Below are 22522 nucleotides of genomic sequence, written 5' to 3'. Positions count from 1 at the left end.
TCTTATGCTTTAACTTTTGTGCTTCAATATCAATTAGTTTATCTTTTTCTTTGTCTTCATTTACTTTTTCTAATGCTTCTAAAACGGGTTAAATCAAATTATTGACGATAAAAGATTTGATTTCGCCACGAAAAAGAAGAAAGATAGATATTCATTTTATTAATATATATTATATATATATAATGGTTTCTATGGGAGTGGGTTTCCATGGGGGAAAAAAAGACAGATGATTAAAGAGATGGTGAGTAGGGGAGAGAAAAGAAAAAGTGAGTGAGAGCAGGTGGGGAAAGGGTTTTTTTTTTTTTCTCAATTCTGGTATTTTGGAGGGGGATTACCTCTTGTATCACCTACATCAGGAAACAGTATGTATATATATATATATATACACACACACACACATATAGGGCTTGCGTGTGAGGTATCCTAAGCTTTGAAATCAAGGACCCCTTTTCAAAGGGTACTTATTCTGCTCCATTTGTTTGTGGCCTTGCAATGAGGGAATATAAAAACTCTCCCCCTCTCTCTCTCTCACACTAATAAATATATATGTATATGTAAAGTATGTTGCGATTGTGCTTCTAACCCCACTAACAATTACATAATGGTTACATGACTTAAGTTTTTTTATACAATTACTACGTGAGATTTAGTGACAGATGTATTCTTCTACATAAACAAGAAAAGCACAATTATATTTAGTGATAAAGTTTGTTGTCATTAGGTGACATAAAACGCGCTTACCGTCGCTATAAAATCATTTATAAAAGCTTTGTAACCAATATTTGTTACCTTAGTTATGAAATTATTGTCACAGACATTAAACCCAAGAGTGACAAATTATCCTATTGTGAAAATCTATTTCGAATATTTTGTCCAATGTTCACAAAACTTAAAAACAGACGCTACTTCTCTTGGGCTTAATGCTTGCAAAATGCTTCAACATCCACAAAAGTAAAAAATACAAGTCTCTCTTGTGGAAGTCTAGGCCTTTTGGAGAAGGACTTCATCTCTCTAATGCCAAAATTATCAGCAACTCCTCAGATGATGGTTCAATTTTTTCTTTAAGAAACAAAATAACTTCAAATTTATATGCCGGTTTCTTTCAATAAGCAGTATGATTACAGACAAACTTCAATTGCATAGTGCACACCAGGAAATCAAGGCAGACGTAGACAGACCCGGGCTTGTGCAAGGGAAATTGGACTCCTGAAAGTTCCTTCATTTTTCCCTCTGAGCTGTCATTCATCCTAGACTTTTGGGTAGTTTTTATCTAGGAAGTTACATCTACAACATATGTTTTAGGACTTGTTACTTTCATTGGTTTCATTAGTGGAATGTATGTTTATCAGCACTAATATTTGTTTTTGGTGTTATCTGCACTTAATTCTTACTGTTCTTGATAAGAATACCTATTTTCCATTCTCGAGTTTGTAACTTATGTCCTAAACAACTAATCAAGATGATGCTGAAACCTTAACTTGTTTATAAATTTAAATCCAAGTCCCTTTATCAATGAAAGTAAGGTTTCAGAGGTTTTAACTGAGGGACCTGACTGGAGATCCCTAAACTCCCAAGTGGCGGTGCCTCTCTTCTGCTCGTGCTCTTTTTCTCTTCAAAACAACTCTTTATCAACGTCGGCCACCAACTCAATTTTGGAGGTTTTCCTTTTTCAACGGACTCCTGCCGTGGCCGAATTACAGAAGCTGTCACTTGTACCGCCTGTGACCCGGCACGCGTATCTGTTCATCTTCGTCGCTTTCTTCAGTTTCCTCTTTCGGCCCGTTTCTATTCTCTTTCCCTTCACATCCTTTGTCTTCCCCTTTTTTTTTGTGAAAAACACCATCTCTGAAGCGTGCCTGAAGTCGTCTTCTCTGCTTCCCTTTGTATTTATTAACTAGTTTAAATTTTTGCTGACTAATTTCTCTTGTCTATATTTGTAAATTAAGTAACTATATAAATCAATTTATATATAATAAATACAGATTTATGTTATTTATTTCTAGTTAAAGTTTACCCATTTTCAAGAAAAAAAAGAAAAAGAAAAAGAAATATATTCGGATTTATTTTAGATTGACAGCACGTTAATGGTAGGTTAGAAAATTATTTAGATGAAAAAGATATCTTGTTGATGCTCTTAACTTATAGTGTAAGGGTTCAAATTATTTGTTGGAAACTTAGAATTTTAAACTAAAGATAATCATTGAGGTCCAAAAGATTACGTGAATTTAATTGACTAATATGGAAATATTAGTAAACTATGTTATGAAATTGAGTTTGGCAAAAAGCAAATAGTAGATTTGATTTTGGGTTTACATCTTTGTCGTGTGATCTTTAGAAAAGCGTGGAAAAGTATAGGACTTACTGTTGGGTTCGTGACAAATAGAAAAGGAGAAGGAATAGTTGAATGATATTATGACTGTACATATACATATAGATGTAGGATATGATATGATATGATAGTGAGTTATTTGCATGGATGATAATGAGAGCGAATCATGTATGCATGCATGCATGCATGCACATAGGTTTGGGAATCAAGTGGGTGACGGAAGGTTGGGAAAGGTGGGGCTCGAAGGGATGTCAACTATTTTGGTGGCTTTATTATAACCTGTGTTGGTTAATGTTGTGGGAGGGACATGATGATGTGGTATAAGATATATTTGTCGAAAAAAGGACTTGTAATATATATATATATATATATAGTACTTATAATGTCAAATCAAGATTCAAATGGGTAAAAATAAAAAAAGAACAATTATTTGCTTTTTTTTGATAAACAACAATTATTTGCTACTCATTTGTATATATATCTTGTTGATTAAGTTCATGATGACGGTCCTTTATACCCCACCTGTTCTTTTCTCTTTGACTGAAATCACATAGCTTGGAAAATTTGATTTTGTTTGTTGCCATGTGAATTTTGTTAATCAAGAAAATGAAGTGACAGCATATTTCTTATTTATCAATTCCTGAGAAAATAAAGAACACCACCAACCTGGATGCTGCTAATTTTGCTTATTAGTTGTTCCTCAAAGAATCTGACATGATCACCCGACTAATATTGATTTGTCATTAGGGTTTCACTCATCGCCTTTAATAAACTATACTACAGTAGATACAAGCTCAAGTTTAGAGCCTTACGGTACTTGAACTGTTAATCGTAGTTTCTGAGAAAGAGAATGAATCCAACGTAATATATATAGAGTAGTGAAGTAATTGAAGAAAGAAAAAAGGAATTTGGCATATATAATTATTTTATTCTCAATTAAACATGTACAAGTGGTTGTGAGAGGTCTCAGAATCCTCAAGTAATAAGATTGGTTATGTGAATGTGGTGGAACCCAAACCCCCCCTCACTGTGTAATCTGACATCAACACTTTTTACAACTGGGTGTGTATACATATATATATATATATATAGACGTAATGTGTGTGTATATACATATATATATATATATATATACGGAAAATGTAATGTAATTATTAACACCAAGTACGAAATCATTCTTGCCTGCACTGTATAAAACGAAATTACTCAAACCAGGTACAAAGATCATCGTCCAAGAAATGCTAATCCTATGTATTAGAATGAACTTCATCATGTCTGACTATTAATGATAGCCATCTGATGAAGTTTAGTAGTGAATAATGATTATCGGTCAATGGGGGTTGTTTTGAACGTTGTCAAGTCAACTAGTGGTGTGGGGTCCGCCAACCAGTTGCACGTGCATCTATGCACAGCAAGCAAGCAATTATCAGGCTTAACTTAAAGCCACTCAGTCTCACTGCTGCTCTGCTCATGCATTGCCTTCAATCATCATTACTAAACTGATCATGGCTACTAACACCATGATGATCAGACGGCATGGACTGCAGAAGCTGAGTCTCAGATACAAGGGATCCCACACAAACCCATATAAGATTAGAGAAAGAAAGGTAAAGAGAGAGGGAGTGGGCAGCTTTTGCTTTTTAAAGTTTCTTGCTTTGTTTGTGTCCATTTGACTCTGTAGACAAATGTGATGTGAGTGTGTGTACTATTTTGAATCAATATATATAAAAAAAGAAAAAGATATCCAACTGAGATATGTTCTTGTGTATTTTAAAAATTAATTCACTCCTATAATAAAAAAGAAAAGAAGCAAATAATTCACACCAACAAAAGAGATTTCACGACGAGCCATCGCCAATCTCAAGCTGATGATCAAATTCTGTCCCTCGAGATTCCCATCTTTCCTTTTTCTTTTAATTTTATAGTTAATTATTATCAGTAAAAAAGTGAATAATGGAAGGTTGGGACTTTTAATCAGAAAATAAAGAACCTGAAAGAATGTTTTTGGTTAGTTCCTAGCGGCCAAACAAGGTGACAGCAAATCTAACTCACCCACCTGGTTATCTTTGATCCGCCTGTCCTACTCCTAAATCATATACTTCATTTATATTATATGTATATGTATAAATGAGGAATATAAATTATATAATATAGAATTCTGAGACATCACTGCTTTCTAAACAAATGCTTGATTGAAGGGAATTTTCTTTTATCAATCTTCTTTTTATGTCATTTAGATTTTCTTAATCTGCCTTTGCTTTTATATATTCTTTTTCCTTTACTTTCCTCTCTCTGGTCTTTTGCTTCCATTGATATAGGTCTGGGTTTCTTAGGTATTGGGTCTGACAGAAAGGAGGGAGTGAGAGTGTAATTCAAACTTCAAAGCACGAAGAATCGTACCTACTGATATATATTCATTATATATAACAAAAACAAACTTACCCACTTGAGGATTGGTTCTCTCTCTCTCTCTCTCTCATTCTCATATAAACAAAACCAAGTTTATTTATTGCTTCTCCCTCATGGGTTTGTCTTGTTTTCTGGACCTTCATTTCAAAATGGAAACTACAAGAGTATATTCTTCTTTCTTGTGTTGTTGTCTGACCTTCTTCTGCTTCTGGACTTGTGCATGTGGATTGCTGTCTTCTAAAGGAGTCAACTATGAAGGTAAGTTAATTGAAAGACTCTATTCAATTCAGTTCCTTTTTGTTTTCACCATTAATGGAATTTTCTTTTTCAGTGATAGCTCTAATGGGCATCAAAAGTTTCCTGGTTGATCCTCATGGAGTTCTTGATGGTTGGGATGACACTGCCGTTGATCCATGTAGCTGGAATATGATCACTTGCTCTCCAGATAATCTAGTCGTTGGCCTGTATGTATCTTCTTTCATCACCCATCTAATTTTAACATTCAAAATGGTTGATAATTTAATACGTTAATTTTGCTCCAGAGGAGCTCCAAGCCAGAGTTTATCAGGAACTATTGCCCCCAGTATCGGCAACTTAACAAATCTGCAGCTTGTGTGAGTTCCAAAATCCACTTTGATGAATGGTTTTAAGCTTCCTACATACAAATATAAAATGTTTACATAGGTGGTTTTGGCAGGCTGCTGCAGAATAACAATATATCTGGCCACATACCCTCTGAGATTGGGAAGCTTTCTAAGCTTCAAACACTTGATCTTTCTAATAATTACTTACATGGTCAACTTCCCAGTAGTCTATCCCATTTGAAAAACCTCCAATACCTGTGAGTATATATTAACTTTCACATTTCACGAGCTTTTAACCAGGCCTGTATGTATATATTTTCATTAAATTATTTTACTGGTTGTGATTCCTTTTGATTTTGGTAGGAGGCTTAACAATAACAGTCTTACTGGAGCAATTCCTGCCTCCTTAGCCAACATGACCCAACTTACTTTTCTGTAATTCTCTTCAAACTTTTTCTCCAAAACATGTTATTTTAAGGATGTAAGTCTACGTATCTAACTCCCAGTTATGTGGGTTTTTAGGGATCTGTCTTACAATAATTTAAGTGCTCCTGTGCCAAGGCTGCGTGCTAAAACGTTCAAGTAAACATATCTAATTCCAGCATCGAAGCTTGTCTTGTTCGTTTCCTGATGTACTTGCAATTTACACGTTTTTCTTTTATTTGACACAGTATTGTAGGGAACCCTGAGATCTGTGCCACTGGAACTGAGCAGGACTGCAATGGAACCACACCAATTCCAATGTTCATTTCTACTAATAACTCTCAAAGTAATTTCACTCGCTGCTTCTTCCAAGTATTGTTCATTACTATAAACCTTCAAACTGCTTTGTTCCAATTAAAAAAGAAAGTTACTTTAACATCCTCAAGTGATTTTATAGATTTAGAAGTTTCTGCAGCCATTACCCTCTTTAGATTTATATATATATATATATATGTTTATATTCCGTTTATTGCTTTTGAATAACTTTCGGCTTCTGCTTTTGGAATTCAAATCGGGAATGCTTCAAGTTGAATATATTCTGATATGCAAACATTCTTTTTCTTTTCTAGATTCTCAATCTTCTGAGCGGCCCAAAAGCCACAAACTTGCCTTGGCCCTTGGCTCAACCTTGGGCTGTATCTGCCTGCTAATCCCTGGCTTTGGTTTTCTTCTTTGGTGGAGACGAAGACATAATCAACAAATATTCTTTGATGTTAATGGTGAATGCGACATGCACTGACTCACATAAAGAAGGCACCAAATACTTGGACAGAAATAAATCTAACTTACTTTTCTACATTTTTCAGAACAACATCATAATGAAGAAATTTGCCTCGGAAATTTAAAGCGGTTTCATTTCAAAGAACTTCAAGTTGCCACACACAATTTCAGCAGCAAGAACCTGGTTGGAAAGGGCGGGTTTGGGAATGTTTACAAAGGGTATCTCCAAGATGGGACAGTTGTAGCTGTAAAAAGACTTAAGGATGGAAACGCCATTGGAGGTGAAATCCAATTTCAGACTGAAGTTGAGATGATCAGTCTTGCCGTGCATCGAAATCTCCTCCGCCTCTATGGATTCTGTATGACTGCAACAGAGCGGCTTCTGGTTTATCCTTACATGTCTAACGGAAGTGTTGCTTCTCGTTTGAAAGGTAAGGCCACTGTAACTAGTCCTCTGACATTAAGGCTTTCAAGATTAATTTTATCATAATGATGATGTGTGCAATTTTTGTTTGTTGCAGCTAAACCAGCCTTGGATTGGAGTACCAGAAAAAGAATAGCCTTAGGAGCTGCTAGGGGATTATTGTATTTGCACGAGCAGTGTGACCCCAAGATAATCCATAGGGATGTTAAGGCTGCAAATATATTGCTCGACGATTATTGTGAGGCTGTAGTGGGAGATTTTGGGCTAGCAAAACTGTTAGATCATCGCGATTCACATGTGACAACGGCTGTGAGGGGGACCGTAGGGCACATAGCCCCAGAATATTTATCAACAGGCCAATCCTCAGAGAAAACTGATGTTTTTGGCTTTGGTATTCTCCTTCTCGAGCTGATATCTGGTTTAAGAGCTCTAGAATTTGGAAAGACAGCAAACCAGAAAGGAGCCATGCTCGACTGGGTGAGCTCGGCTATTCATAAGTGTTTTACTTGTTGAAAGGAACTCTGAGTTAAAAAAAAAACTGTCTTTTTATTTTTTATTTTTTGAACTTCCTGTTCATTAAATCTATGATGCTTGATTGCAGGTGAAGAAAATTCACCTAGAAAAGAAGCTTGAGATGTTAGTTGACAAGGACTTAAAAACTAATTACGACAGAATTGAGCTAGAAGAAATGGTTCAGGTGGCTCTCTTATGCACACAATATCTTCCTAGTCACAGACCAAAAATGTCTGAAGTGGTTCGGATGCTCGAAGGAGATGGGCTTGCAGAGAAATGGGAAGCTTCTCAGAGAGCTGAAGCAAACAGGTCCAGAGCCAATGAGTTCTCATCTTCAGAGCGATATTCTGATTTAACGGATGACTCTTCGTTGCTGGTTCAAGCAATGGAGCTCTCTGGTCCCAGGTGATAATCAGCAAACTAGGAGCTCAATTATAAACTTAAAAAGAAGAAAAATGCAATCAATCTGTTAACAGCAATGTCTAAAAATGAGTTTCTTGTATAGTAGAATCATATCGAAGCTCTAAACCATTGTATCAAATACCTGATTGTACAGGTTCGGATTTGTGAAACTGACATTTAAGGTGAACGTTACATGTCCTGTTTCTGGTGAGTGAGGAAATGTTCTGGAGATGTTTCTGCAGGGTTGACTTGTAATAATACTATCCTTAGAATGAATCCTGCTTCCTCTTTCAACAGATTTTTCATTGTCCAAGAGTCCCAAAGAGAACTTTCGAAACCCTAATATTCAAGTTATGATCATGTATTACTAGTACTTCACATAGAGTGGGTTAGAGCTTCAGAAGCCAAGATGGCCCTCGTGAAGGTTGATCTTTGGAGACTGAAGGAATGCTATAATGTAACGGAAAATACCAAATCAAGATTTGCATAATTCTTATATTCTCATCTTGATGTCAGAGCGAAAATCTAGCTCCTGTTTACTCTTGGGTATAATTTAGGTTCAAAGCTTTTTTGTATAGCGTGTCCTTTCTTTATGATTGGATACAGTTATCAAATCATAAATAAATAAAGTATAACAAGTTAATACAAATAAGAATACTGAGCAGTAAAGGACAGGACCCTCAAATGAATATTTTCATTGAAAGAATATGGTCAATGGTCAGATTTTATGGACTAATAAAGCTATTAGTTCACATAGAAATGATAAAAAGGAACTGGAAGGCAAACTGTGCAATGGAGTCCCTGCCCGCTGAAGAAAAAAGGGTGGAGAAAACCTTAGAAAGGAGAAGAGAGGAACTTTACAAGGACCAAACAATCCCTCAATCTTCAGTAAATATAACCTCTGCAAGGGGAGAAGCACGCCGAAACCTCACAAACTCAATCAACATATCTATTCTTCCATCCTTGGTAACATATGCCGAAGGAGTGATGCTCAATGTCTCAAGCACTGGGGAGTTCTCAAGCAAAAACTTGGCAAATTCCATCTCACTGGGCACACCAAATAAATCTGTCATCTTTACAACTTGAAGTTTGGCCAGTGTGCAATTTGAAGGCCAAGTATCGTTCCAAAATTCCAAATCAGGTGCTTCTATACCTGCCAATGTGTTTGAGGAACCCTAAACAAAACAATGTATAGATGACAGTTACACGGTAGTTATAATTTATTACCAGGAAGTAACAAATAAATAATAAAAAACGAAGAAAAACCAGAACTTACAGAAATCTGAAGTTCTCTCAAGTTAGGAGAGTGGGTAACTAAGCGAACAACAACTAACACCTCCTTCATGTCTTCAAAACTCACTTGATTTAGTTCTATAAATTTTAGATGACTATATGTAATGGGAAGTTCTCCAGGGTCATTACCAATGCTCAAATACTTCAAAAAAGAAAAACCAATACAAGTATGAGAAAAATAAGTAACTGGGTTTGCTTTATGTGACTGCTGATCAATCTAAAGTTCAAAAACCCTGGAACAAAAACAAAACAAATCAACTTAACAAAACCAGAAATGAACATAATAGAATGTTACTTTTGTGAAGTAGATATGGCCAATAAGTCTCTGCAGGTGAGGTACTCTACCAAGAAATTTGATAAAATTGCAATTTGAACTTTGCTCAAAATGCTCAGCAATATCATCAGTCATATACATAGCGACGGATATCGCAACTAAGCATGGCGTATCTTCAAGAAAAATATCTTTGAACTCACCTTCGAGTGACAGATACTTGAGATTTGAAGCGCGAATATTAAGAACTAAACTATCAAAGTATGATATAGCTAAACTCTCAAGCAGAGGGCAACTGGATATAAGACTTTCGATTGCCTCAGGAGCAACCAACACCTGGTGAAGATTGAGGCTCCTCAAGTACAAGAACCCTTTGAAACTAGGAGGTGGATCAAATTCACAACGACAAAGATCCAAGCGGATCAGTTTTTTACAACTAAAAAGACATGAAGGTACTCTAAACCATTCTCCTTCCCCTAATTCAAGAACTAATTCTCTGATATCATTCCTTGAAAGGAAAAGCAACCACTGATCTATATCTGGCCGGCATTGCAAGTATGAGGTAGAAAGCTGGAACTTGTGAATCGGTCCCTGGTGAAGAAACAGAGCTTGAGTGACAAATTTCACCAATTGGAGCTCAACTGACCTAGGGTCATTTGCCTGAGAGACACACTTTTCATCAAATACAAGCTGAGTAAGCGTAGACCATTTATATCTCCATTTGGTAGAAAGAATGCTAGTTCTTATTGCATCTCTCAGGGGTAGGCGCTCTAGGATGTTTTCTATAATGCTTTGAGGCAAATCGCTTACCAAATCCTGAGCTGAAGCATCACCCATCTGTAATTTGAACTAAATAAGCAAAGCAGTGCCACATTTCCAACCTATTCTTAAAAATCGGGGAAAAAAACACAAGGAAAAATTTCAAAAATCCATTTTTGTTTGTGTGTGCAATGGTTCTAGTTGGGATATTTTTTTTTTTTTTGGTGTGTTATATAAAGGCCATAGTCTTATAACCCACGTATCGTTAACTGATAAATTCACACACACACACACACGCGCACACACACGCACACACGCAAAAGGAATTGCATCATTTTCATCCCCCAGAGCCTAAAGAAGCAGAGCCCACGATCTAAATGACTACCATATAAAAATTCAAGCTTGTTTCTTAGAAAAGAAACCAAGGCGCAAACACCCATGAGGTATTACATTCAATTATCTCTTCCTCCCTCCCCCCATAATTTTCTAAGCAGCCAACCGGAGAAATTACTGAAAATATAAGAACTCAAGATCAATAAATGATCTTTGAACTGTAATAAAAAGAACAAATAAATAAAAAGCTAGTTAAACCAAGACTGGGGGAAAATGTATAATTTTTACTACACCGTAAAGATTTGATCAAGAGAGGGGTTGAATAATCAGGCTGGGGTCAAGAGAATTAGATCAGGCTGAATGAATACGAAGAATAGTTAAAACATGAGATAGAAAGTGAGGCAGGGAATCGATCGTACAACTTACCATAGATTTTCCCAAAAGTGAAAGCAGTATTACGTTAGCTTCTTCCTCTTGGCTTCCATCAACTCTCCGTTCGAGACGAAGAGTGTCGGACGTCGGTGGGGCGGCCTTTTATACATGAGGAATACTGTGGTTCGTGAAACGACAGAATTGAAGCCGTTTTGCCCTTGATATGGGTAGCATCGACTTTCGAATCATTATTAAAATAATTTAATTGTTATCATAATATATTTTTAATTTAAAAATATAATGAATTAAATTTTAATGAATCTATATTCTTTTTTTTTTTTTTTTATTTTTTAAAAAACACTGAATAACTTTATGATATTTTCTTTTGATATTTAACAAAGTAATTTAAAAAATTCTCACAAATTCTTAAATGTGTAACTTACTAAGATGTTTGGGTTTTTTTTTTTATCTTCAAATCTACATCAAAACCTAAATGCATTCTCCTAATCCCAATTCATGGCCCTAGTGTTACAACAAAATTTTGAATGAAGAACATCATAAAGAGTGATTATTTCACAACTCAAAAAGATTAGAACTTTTTTGGAGAGAGAAATTGGGATAACTGAGAGATACAGTTTAAGCATATAGTACTGGTTTTTAGCATCATTTTCTAAAACATAAATGTAGTTTCCACCTACAGATACTATTCATATTAAATTTAAGGTTGATAATGTATTGGAAAATGCCTAAGCAGGTCCCCAGAAGTGAAGAAAAAATTGCCAAAGCACCCTTCTTAAACAAAATACTCAATTTGAAAGCCCTTATTTGCCTCCTAAGCAATCAGCAGTTCATCAATTCAACTGTCTCTCCCGAGCAGAAGGGTTGCATTGCACTGGGGGGACCCCAAAATTCTAAATAACATTAGGAAAGGTGAATCAACTTCGGGTTAAAAAGCCCCTGAATAAGACTATGCTTATACCACCTATGGCCAGTGTTATCATCAGAGGAACTTTAATGGGTTCAACATCAGAAATTATGCTTTTCCTGCCCTGTCTTTCTTGTCGAGACTTCTGTCCCATGCTTTCGCGAAGAAAATTGCTCAGGTTGTCCAACTGATGCATGATTTGACGTTGTCCTCTCGCAATTCCTGATATCTGATTTTATACAGATTCCCAAGGATCAGAAAATAAACAAGAAAGCATATAGAGGAAAAATGACAGAAAATATGTTCGGGCCCCCCAACTATGTATTTGACTTAAAAGCTGATTACTAAAAAAGCTAAACAATGACTTCATCACTGAAAATAGAAAGAATTGCAATCACTACAACTGCAACACCAAGCATCACCCAAGTAGAAATCAGCAACAAGACATGAATAATAACTCACCACCTACGTGGCAAATCATAACTTGAAATAAACAACTTTGGCAGCAGCCTAAATTATGATGCAGACAGTATAATAAAATATCTAGTCCCATGCACTAAGATTACTTCAAGGCCTGAGATGCTACAGATAATCTGAAAGAAAGAAAAAGCTAACTAAACAAAGAAACAACTTCTTACTTGATATGTTCCACAAACCACCACTTGTAACAAGCTCGAAACATAATTGAACAAAAGCTCAATCGAACAACAACGAAGTCATCAACTATCAGTTGGATAACAGAACATCTTTGACAAATACCTTGTCCCTGACTTCAATGAACAACCGACTTTTCACATACTTCATGCTTCAACAACTATCACAAACTATTTTTTAAGCAAGCAACTCATCTTCCACGAGCAAGAAGCTCTTGAAAATTCACAATTTTTTGTAGAATTAGTTCTCACTACCCTAAACAGCAAACTCTAAAAGGACCATAAGATCTAGTCTTAATTCTCCATAAGCAACAAGTCATAGGCATTCACGACTTATCACAAACTTTTGTTTGTTTAAACATGTAGCCCTAATGTGCCACATTTTACTCTATTGGGGCAGAGAGCAAATTTAAGCAAACTAACCATGAAAACTGAAAAATCAATTTCTGCAAGTCTTAGAAACCAATCTGATCAGTGTGAGAACAGTTTGAAAGCGTCTAAACCAGTCAAACAACGCTAAACAGGTCAAAAAAGATTGAACTGCTCAAGTCTACCCATGCTGGCATTCATATCAGCATGTCACATGGCATTTTCCAATCATTAGAATGGGTCAATCTTCAAGCCTATGACTTGTCTAACAGAGAGGAGCTAAGATAAGCAGTCAGCATTCACTGCTCACATTGTGGCCGGGAAGGTGGAGAGCTATGATGATAACAGCATTGTGACTTTTCAACAGGATGTTTCAATCTTCCCGACAGAGGTAGCTATTGGAATTTGGTGGCTAGGACGTTCAGACATTATGGGTGCAGTAAAGAGCAGTGGTGCCAACAACAAAAACAAGCTCCAGGTAAAGCGATTTATTATTTACTTAATAATATTGCTAAGATTTTGAAAGACAAAATGGAAAATCGAAGAGCATGCACAAGGAAGATAATTAGAAAGTAATTACAGAGTGATCTTTGTTTCTTTTTCTTTCTTCTATTTAATTGTAGATGGCTAGAAGGATGACAAAGGATGAGTAACAGGTGTAAGCACTAGAAAAGTTTTGATGCCTGATTGATACAATGCAGAAAAATAAACTAAAATAGTTCTAAGATATTAAGCTTGTTATTATGCTAAAAAAACAGTACAAGTTATCTAAAGAGATACATATCTTTGACAAGAATAGGAAAACTGAGAATAGGAAACTAACTATTTTAAAACTGACAATATAAAAATTACCCTATAAGAGTACTCTTATTCTCTAACAAAATCATAACAACTTAGAAAAATAAAATGATAGAAGACATGAGCTACACACCTCCTCCATCAACGGTGATTCCTTAACCAACTGGGATGATGAGGAAGAGTTAGGCATGATTGATCCAGTCAGTGAACCATTGCCTAAACCAGAGATGAAGTAAGAAGTGGGAGCAGAGCCATTGCAGGCTTCGGCTTGGAGGGCAATATTCTGTTGACTGGGAGAATTTTTCTTGAAGCTTAATTTTGAATTTAGCTCTTCCATCCGAGTCGTAAACTCATCCATCCTATCATTTAGTGAGGAAATTTGTTCAGAAAGTTGAGTGATAGCTCCCTACAACATGAGAAAGATTATCAATGAAATTTTTGAGTTGATCGATTTTATCAGAAAATTTAAATAAAAGCAACAAAGAAATATAACTAGGAGGTACCTGGTTTGCTACATTTGTTTGAGACTCCGGATTACTCTCATCAAATCTCCGATTTTTCAATGCAAATCCAGTAGGCTTTGACAGATTATTATCCCTTTCAGTTGAATATGAATGTGACATACCACTGCAAATGTCAGTCCATTAGTCATAGCACACAAGGCAGTGTGACAAAGTCAGAAAACTTCACAAAAATACATCAAGATCTATTAGATAACAAACCTTCTGAGATTCTTATTTCTCAAAGCAACTCTCCTAGCAGAAGCTCGAGAAAGTGCTTCTTTGGGGCTTGACACGAGATCTTCATCCAGACTGAGCTTTGTCTTCAAATCATCTGGCAAGGCCTACAAGATCATCAGATTAGGACTATGAGGAGGAAAAGGATCTTAAGCATTCGGAAGTCACTCATACCATAACTTCATTTACGAGCTTCTCTAGTTGGATCTGCTCAATATAAGTTCGTGGAATGTATGATCCTTCTAGAGCCAGCTGCTCTGCAACATGTTGTACAACTGACCTGTCTTTTCCTTGGACCTTTTTAACATAGGCGAGTATATTTTCAGTCAACAACATATAAATGCAATTTCAAACACAAGAGTATTGATTGAAAGTGGAAGTATCCTTATTTCTTCGTTTAATAAACTAGGAAACAACAAATACTACATAATTCTCTAAGCATAACCAAATAGAAAGATACAAATTAAAAAGAGCATATCCATCCTTTTACCAGAACAATCTTAATTTAAATATTATTCTCCACAAGGTTACTCTCAGTGAACATTGTGATCACAAGTGTAAGCAGACAGTGGGCACTTCCCCACAAAAAGAACAAGAAATTGAAAAATAGAGCATCCTTCAACCTATGAAAAAAACAATGAAGAGAGCCTATATGAGAACAAGTCTTTTGCACATACAACCTTGCAAGGTTATTAAAAACGCAACTAAGAACCTGCAAAATACCAGATTAAGTCATAGGGCTATAAAGAAATACCTGAATATATTGCCGATTCAATTGTTCAAGCCAATCAATTTTTACACACACCCTATCATCTGAGCAAACATGACTGTTTCTTTTAAGAATGGTTGCTATAGTGTATCCCAAAGCCATTAGCCCCCCAAGAAGGCGCACACTGACTTCAAAAGTAATTCTTGGCGATATGACAAAAGGATTATCTGTCACCCATTCCTGTAAAATCAGAAAAATGAAGTATTAAGCCATATACCACAATAATTATCAAACCATATACTGTTACAAAATTTTATCCCCATGAGGCAAGTGACTAGCAATTCTGAGACCTAAGACCTAACACGTTTAGATAGGAGGCAAATGACATGTCAAGAATAATGGAGATAAATGACATATTAGACATGGTTGTGCATATATGTGTAGAACCTTCACTCCTATAGAGCAACTGATACCTAGATCAAATAAACAACAGATGGACCACAAAATATGCCTCACAGTCACGTACCCAGAAGTCATCTGTGATATATTAGAAGTCTAATCTCAAGGCACAAACCTCAAACATGAGACTGTATTTCCCTTCTTTATTCCGCATCCTCAAATATGATTGGCATGATTCTGGATCTTCACCAGGAGGAAGAAGATAAATATCATAAGTCTGCTCATCTGTTTCGGAATGTTCTTCACAGAAAACAGCCTTGATTTGATCCACTGACACATTTCGTGCCGACTACAATAAAAAAGAGCAGTCAAACATCAGTGCAGAAAATGCTGAAATTGCTGGAAAGCAATTAGTATTAGGTAACCGTAAAATTGGAAATATATATAAAGAATCACCTTTAGGATATAAGTGGGACTCTGAAAACCAGTGAAAGGATTAAATTTGTTGATTATTTTTATCTGTGCTGTCTTGAGATCTGGCTCTATGAAGGCTTTATACATTGGGTATACCTGCATTAAGAGTAAGCTGAGTACTTGTGAGAATTAAGTATCACAGAAACATGCCTCAAAGCTGTCTGAGGATGGAAGATAAGATAGAGAGAAGAAATACAAACTGTTTCAGATATTTGATGGATTATCTCTTCTGGTTCTTGTCCAGCACGCTGTATATCCCGTAAAACCCGTTTGACAAGATCAAAATGGACTCCTCCTGTAACAGATACTCGAAGATCCAAAAGAGGTCGCAACTTTTCACTCAAGGCATAGATGCCCTCAATAATGACAATTCGAGAACTTGGAACTTCAAGTGTCCTGTCAAAAATACAAGCTTGTATCAAGATATTAGAAAAGTAACACATCGCAATTGACCATCAGCTAATTCTCTAGTAGTTAGTTTCAAGCTACAATATAGAGAAAAGAGATATTTGTAATACTTGAAATTGATAACCCACATAAAAAAGGTTGGAGAAAAAGGAACCAACAACCGAACACCTTATAATAATCAGGACATCCCTTTTATCAAAATTAATAATTAGGACTTCATATTCTAAATAAAGCTTTTCTAAACTGTTCAACATACTTGGATGATTTCAACTATGCTTATTGAGAGTCTTATCCTCATAGGTAGCATAAACCCCAGATAAAGGAGGAAGGTTGTGTTATGTAGTCATTACCGATTCTAACAGCTTTATTGGATCTCTATAATATGAATCCTTCATTTCTTGCAGAGGGCTGTTGGCTAGATACAGATAATGCCATTAAAGGATTTCATATTCAAGCTATGTGGTAAGGAAACACTTGTATTTGTTGAATCAAAAACACCCAATAAAACTTTCTTTTTTTATTAGAAAAGAATGAACTATTGGACAGAGAAAAAGCTAGTACACAAAGGGAGCATAAGTATCCTCCAACAAAAAAGGGAAAAAATACAAAGGGGTATAGAAGATTCATCAATACAAGAAGCCAACCAAATCCTACTGCAAAATAGACAAAGAAACAACCCCAGAAAACCATGAGCCTTAGCCCATACTGGGGCAAAGATCACCATCCTATCCCAGGACAATGAAGAAACTTGATTCTTAATAGCTTCCTAAGCAAGAGTTACTAGTGAGCAAAAGAAGAGCATAGTCAAACCTGTATCCTATGCGAGAGCTGGACTTGAAATCGTATATAGGAATCTCGGCCTGCTTTCCAGACTTTATATCACGCAGGTTGTTCAGTAACGTATCATAGTCTGTCAAGCGTGGGTCTGTTTCAACAAATATCTTAGAATCAATAGGCATAACACTGTTGTACTTCATTTCATGTGAAACCACCCATCAACAATACAAAGAACACACTGAAGAATTTAAAGAAAATGTTTGAAAGTGTCGATTGGGATTCATGCACCAGTACTCAAATTCGCTGGGTACATATACAACACTTGGACCGAGTAAAGCAACTAAAGATTTTATCTATATGTATAATATCAAATACATAATGGCTAATACTTCTTAAATCCCATTCACCCTTGAAAATATCAAAAGGAAACCCAGGTGAAGTGAAAGATAAAGCACAACCAAAAGCAAAAGTACCTATTATGACCCTTTTATTGTCCGGAAATCACTTGGCCATACTAAAATCAAATTCTATACATGGTCTGAACAAATTCAAGCTTCAATCCAGTGAAGAGGTTTATACTATTAAGTATTAGATGAGATATAGAAGAGATAAGACAGCTACTTATATTTGAAAATGCATAGAGAAAAGGAGAGCTCCCAATAGACTATAGTCAAACAAAGAGTAGGGAGTAAGGAGTGGGAGAGAGGAGTTGTCCTACTATTTTGAACTTTCCATTCACCTCGTTTTGCTTCTTGTAAAGGAAAAGAAATAACACTATAATTGTTTATAGCCAGCTATAATCTTCTTGAGTTCATGGGAAAACCTAAATTCATAACTTCCTGCAGTGCATTGGTAATGTATTGCACCAATGGAAGTTATGAAATCCAAGCCCTACTACAGGTATTTGTAATATCACAAATTGGCATATAAGTTCCAACTTACACCAATATCCTAAAGCAAAAACTTCCACAAATAAGAGTAGGAGAAACAACATTCAGATATTATATGAATTTGTTTGCAGAACTACTCCAGAAAGATATTATATCAGATCTTCTCTAAGCAATCAGAAACACGCTACTTGAAAATGACAGAATATTCAGGCACACCAAGTTAGGCATCAATGAGAACTCGCCTCATAGTCACCTCAATTAATGGTTCCAAAAGAAAGGCCCTCAAGGATCCAAAGCAGGAGATTGCAAGTGCCCTTTCTTAAAACCATTGTCAGCAATCAAATCCTTGAAAAACACAACTTTGTAAATATTTCTTACATTCAAGTAGGTGATTCTCAATAACCTTTCAGAAGCAAATTAAATTAAAGAGCACTACGTATTAAGTAGATCATGTGATACAGTGATAAAAAAAATTTCAGGTCTCAAGGTAAAAGATCTTAGAATTAGCTTCTTTTTACACCTGAAAATACCATGAATCCCACCCATAAATGGGCTACTCGCTACAGATGAAACCCCAGCAGACAAAAATCAATCTTTAAATGGACACAAAAATTAGTCGAACAAATATTACCGTCAAAATTGCCATCCACAATTCGACTAGAATCATTGTAGTTGTCCATTGAAATTAAACCTATACTGGGCATGAAATTGAGTATCTTTTCAGAAAATACGGTCTTCCCAGCACCGGAAGGGCCTGCCAAGCCTATCAGTATTATTCCATCATTCTTCTGAGCTAACAATTGGCATGCACGGATGACTACGAAGAAACCCTTTTCAAATGATAAAGGATCTTGGATTGGAACAACCTCATATCGATCAGAGTCCTTTCTCTTGACCAAACGAACCTGATCTTTTAGTAGAACTGGCTTCTTCTGATGCAAGTCAGCACCGTTCGTATCTTGTGCCATTGAAATACAGTAACTCCCTTTGATGACAAGTAGAAAAAATAAGCTAATAGTGAACAATGATAAATCTTGAGAGAAATTTGAATAGTCACTGGTACAGACAAAAAATTCATGCTTCACTCAAGTAAAAGGCCTAAACTGTAAAACAAACTAAGGAAGATTAACACAAGCTAAAATGTACCAAACTAAGAATAATATAAACTTACACCTTAAAAAAGGGCTATATAAAACTTTTAGTAACATTTATTTCTTTGCCTAAACTGGAGGCATAAACTTTAAGACTATATAGCTGGCAAAAACAACTAACTCAGTTTTAGTCGCCAGCCACTTGGCATGGGTAAAACCTGGAGCCAGCTTCCAATATCATACATAGTACATGTAATCATTAGTGCAGGACAAAAACAGCACCAAAAATAAATTAGATATGGCTTCTGCAACCTCTAATGTATAATAATGTGGAAATTAGATCCCTGCATCTCCAATGTTTTACTGAGGAAATTTAGACTGATGGTGAATCTACTTCATCATACAAGTACAAAAAGTATTATGAATCTCACAATATGAAATTCACATACTGTTTTGTCAGCACCAAACCAAGAAATTCATGAATTATGTCGGACTGAATTGCTGCGAACCATTAACTGATTTAGAGTCCGCGATAGTTAGATAAGTTATATTTTTTTTAACCGATACATGAAAATGGTGCAAAAGAATCGTTAACTCCTGCAACCAACGATTACTTTTTTCTTGACTGAACCGTGTCATCACCTTTCTAAAGCTCATGAACAAAAAAAAAAAACCGTAGAAATGTAAAGCTCAATAATGGCAACAAGAAAACTTTTACAACCATCGGATAACAAGCATAAAGTAATTTTTTTTATCCCAGTTAGCAACACAAATAAACTTACCTACACAAACACTACAACGAAGAGAATACCTTAACAAAAATATAAATTCATAAGAACCAAAATCCAGCAACCACGAGAGGAAAAAATCTTTCATCAAACGGCCGGTTTGGATCTAACAAAATTGTTCAAGTAACGGACTCGGACACTAAGAAGAAGAAGAAGAAGAAGGAAAAAAAAAAGAAAAAGTAATGACCCAGATAGCGAAATGGCAAAAACAACGATACCCGCAAGCGAATATAGATCAAAATCAATGCAAAAAAATCGATTTGAGAAATGGGAAGAACACTCACCTTGCAAAAGCGAGTTCGTTTTTGTTTGTGTGGTTAGGGAGTCACTCTGAATTTGCCAATATAAACTCCATGGTTAATTCGCAAACATGAAAATATAGAAATGTGATTTTCCGGGGCTTCGTTAGGAAGTAAGATTCTAGAGAATCTGCAAAAACTATCGAGAAGAGGAGGCTGGCAGCAGAAAAAGGAGGAAGGAGGAGAGCTATTTAATTCGGTAATTGAATTTTGTTTTAAAATTTAGATTTTAATATAAATATAAATGTAAATATTTTATTTTCTTATTTGGGTAAGCATTTAACGAGTCTCTCACTCAACTTCTACTTTGCCATGGCGGTTGAAGGAGTTGTATGTGATTTCTTGAAATATTATTATGTAACAAAAGTAAAAAGTAGGAGGTGAATGGTTGGGAATGTTTTGCATATTTGAGGAGATTGAATAGGAAAGGCATAACAAAATAGGAGGGCACGTTTTGGTGGGTTAATCCAAATTCCAAACGCGGTGGAAGATTTGTCAAAATTTATTTCAATTCCCATAATGGCAAAATTCTTGAAGCTACAAGCAACACAAGAGAGCTGTCTCTTCTTCAATCTAAAATCTTTGTGGTAACCCTAAAAGTATTTGTTACCACCTCTTTTTTCATATTCAAAACACAATTGAATTGGTTAAAAATGTAAAATCAATAATTCAATTCCATGTAATGAACATATTAATAATTGAAGTAAAAAATTGTAGTTCATGTTTAAAATGATGAACCTGGCCAAACATGATTCTCTTTTTTAAAAAAAAAAAAAAAAATTAGGAAAGAATTGAGCGAAAAATAATCATTAACTTTTTTGTTAATTATGTAAAATTTTATTATACGAATCCAAATTGAGTGCAACGTTTTCTATTATTATTATTTTTTTAGTAAATAAGAGAGAATAGTGGGATTGCAATCATTGTAAGATTCACCCACTTTCTTTTTTTTCTTTATACATATTTATATTTATATATTATTTTGATAAGGTTCGAGTTAAATTCTTAGGAGGGATATCTTTGAAGATTTTCTTTATCACCTCTATAAATATTCATTCACCATAAATTTTGAGCTTATAAATGAATCCAAACATTAAATAATAAGACCGTTTCTTCAAAGAAATTTTGATAAACCCAAACCCACAAACTTTAATTTCATTCACAACACATTAGCTTTCCAAATAAATTATGTTTTATTAGTATGAAAAAGACCACATTAACATCATGTATATTTAATTTAATTTGTTTCCGAGGACGATTGCGGTGCGTTGACAATTATTATATGTAGAGACTGAGAATTTGACTTTGACTTTAACATATAATAAAACTATTAAATCCATGTAATTTGATCTATAATATATATACATATCAAAACCAGTTATTCAAAATTAATTAACCAAACTAAAGAATCTCAATACTGTTTTGACATTACTCAAAAACTACCTTAATTTCTATAAACTAAGAACACAATTTTGAGACATTGATATTGTTTTTGTATTCCTTCAATTATTTTGATTTGTGTTTTGATGTATACACACATGTATGTGTGTGTGTGTATATATATATATATATAGAGAGAGAGAGAGAGAGAGAGAGAGAGAGAGAGTAAAATTAATGTTTGAAAACCTTGACACATTCATATGGACTAATTCAAAAAAAAAAAAAAAAAAAAGTCAACAAGTACATACGATAAATGCCAAGAAAATTGACGTAGACTTTTCTTGAATGCACATGCCACCAACTCTAAAGACATTTAAATAAATGTGGGTAAAAGAAATAAGAATATTTGGGCACGAAAATTTGAAGATAATTGACCCAAAAAAAATTAAAAAAATAATTAAATGATTTATATTATAAACTACAAATAAACAAAGTCGGTAAGGCAATTCATTGGATGTTTTTTTTTTTATTAAAAAAAAAAATAAAAATAATAATAATAATATTCCACGATCCCCATAAACCTAATTAGCATGCATTATTTTGACTGTCGTAACGTGTTAGTAATGAATTAGCGGCACCTAGTTTGATCTCGGTTTGTTTATATATTGATCATTAATGAATGATTTTAGTCATTAACATTAGTTTATTTGAGTGATTGATCATAATTATGTAATGGTATATATATATATATATATTACATTTCCCTAAAAACTTGAATAAAAACTTTATAATGAATATGGTTGGATAGCTTTAAATGAAATTACTTCAAAATAAAAAAAAAATATCAAATAAAGTGTGTAGATGTGCACTATTGAAAAGAAAGAATTTATTAATTTCCATTATAAGACTTTTAAGATTTGGAAGAATATGATA

The 22522-nt window shown here is 34.9% G+C and overlaps 3 protein-coding genes and 1 long non-coding RNA gene across 6 annotated transcripts; 1 reads left to right on the top strand and 3 right to left on the bottom strand.

Moving 5' to 3' along the window:
* Positions 1-1463: 1463 nt before the first annotated feature.
* Positions 1464-4522, bottom strand: LOC148268629 (uncharacterized). Its single transcript, XR_015816748.1, has 2 exons — positions 2996-4522; positions 1464-1879 (listed from the first exon to the last, which is right to left on the bottom strand). It is a non-coding gene; the product is annotated as an uncharacterized LOC148268629 (long non-coding RNA).
* Positions 4522-8140, top strand: NIK2 (NSP-interacting kinase 2). Of its 2 annotated transcripts, XM_022042080.2 has the most exons (12): positions 4522-4996; positions 5070-5202; positions 5281-5352; positions 5436-5579; positions 5686-5757; positions 5845-5904; positions 5994-6091; positions 6375-6524; positions 6612-6956; positions 7047-7426; positions 7551-7867; positions 8019-8140. In XM_022042080.2, the coding sequence occupies exons 1-12, from the start codon at positions 4852-4854 to the stop codon at positions 8077-8079; spliced, it is 1977 nt and encodes a 658-aa protein (XP_021897772.1). In that variant the 5' UTR covers positions 4522-4851; the 3' UTR covers positions 8080-8140. The 2 variants fall into 2 exon arrangements, with proteins under 2 accessions (XP_021897772.1, XP_088068491.1); XM_088212365.1 differs by having other exon boundaries at positions 7551-8140.
* Positions 8141-8538: 398 nt separating this feature from the next.
* On the bottom strand, positions 8539-11106 carry LOC110814584 (F-box/RNI-like superfamily protein). The gene is made up of 4 exons (XM_022042081.2): positions 10947-11106; positions 9453-10265; positions 9141-9299; positions 8539-9039 (listed from the first exon to the last, which is right to left on the bottom strand). The coding sequence occupies exons 1-4, from the start codon at positions 10947-10949 to the stop codon at positions 8743-8745; spliced, it is 1272 nt and encodes a 423-aa protein (XP_021897773.1). The 5' UTR covers positions 10950-11106; the 3' UTR covers positions 8539-8742.
* A 399-nt stretch (positions 11107-11505) lies between these two features.
* Positions 11506-20566, bottom strand: LOC110814596 (Phosphoribulokinase / Uridine kinase family). 2 transcript variants are annotated; one of them, XM_022042116.2, is made up of 12 exons: positions 20195-20555; positions 18663-19016; positions 17175-17289; positions 16157-16352; positions 15939-16052; positions 15658-15831; positions 15129-15323; positions 14549-14671; positions 14360-14481; positions 14141-14264; positions 13771-14043; positions 11506-12046 (listed from the first exon to the last, which is right to left on the bottom strand). In XM_022042116.2, the coding sequence occupies exons 2-12, from the start codon at positions 18997-18999 to the stop codon at positions 11828-11830; spliced, it is 1992 nt and encodes a 663-aa protein (XP_021897808.1). In that variant the 5' UTR covers positions 19000-19016; positions 20195-20555; the 3' UTR covers positions 11506-11827. The 2 variants fall into 2 exon arrangements, with proteins under 2 accessions (XP_021897808.1, XP_021897809.1); XM_022042117.2 differs by lacking the exon at positions 11506-12046 and having other exon boundaries at positions 13854-13996; positions 20195-20566.
* Positions 20567-22522: the final 1956 nt, after the last annotated feature.

This window comes from Carica papaya, chromosome 2 (assembly GCF_054855325.1).
Source record: "Carica papaya isolate Zhongbai chromosome 2, ASM5485532v1, whole genome shotgun sequence".
Lineage (NCBI taxonomy): Eukaryota > Viridiplantae > Streptophyta > Magnoliopsida > Brassicales > Caricaceae > Carica > Carica papaya.
The sequence above is the reverse complement of the archived record's forward strand: the minus strand, read 5'-3'. Positions and strand labels throughout refer to the sequence as shown.

Bases quoted from the DNA above. Each gene is read 5' to 3' on its own strand.
- NIK2 (XM_022042080.2), top strand. From the start codon at position 4,852: ATGGGTTTGTCTTGTTTTCTGGACCTTCATTTCAAAATGGAAACTACA. The intron at 4,997-5,069 runs GTAAGTTAATTG...TTTCTTTTTCAG, and splicing joins TAAAGGAGTCAACTATGAAG to TGATAGCTCTAATGGGCATC. The intron at 5,758-5,844 runs GTAATTCTCTTC...GTGGGTTTTTAG, and splicing joins ATGACCCAACTTACTTTTCT to GGATCTGTCTTACAATAATT.
- LOC110814584 (XM_022042081.2), bottom strand. The intron at 9,300-9,452 runs GTAACATTCTAT...TCTTTTTTGAAG, and splicing joins GCCATATCTACTTCACAAAA to TATTTGAGCATTGGTAATGA. The intron at 9,040-9,140 runs GTAAGTTCTGGT...TGTTTTGTTTAG, and splicing joins TGAGAGAACTTCAGATTTCT to GGTTCCTCAAACACATTGGC.
- LOC110814596 (XM_022042116.2), bottom strand. From the start codon at position 18,999: ATGGCACAAGATACGAACGGTGCTGACTTGCATCAGAAGAAGCCAGTT. The intron at 14,672-15,128 runs GTATTTCTTTAT...TATGTTAAAAAG, and splicing joins TGAATCGGCAATATATTCAG to GTCCAAGGAAAAGACAGGTC. The intron at 12,047-13,770 runs GTGTGTAGCTCA...GTATAAAATCAG, and splicing joins AATCACCGTTGATGGAGGAG to ATATCAGGAATTGCGAGAGG.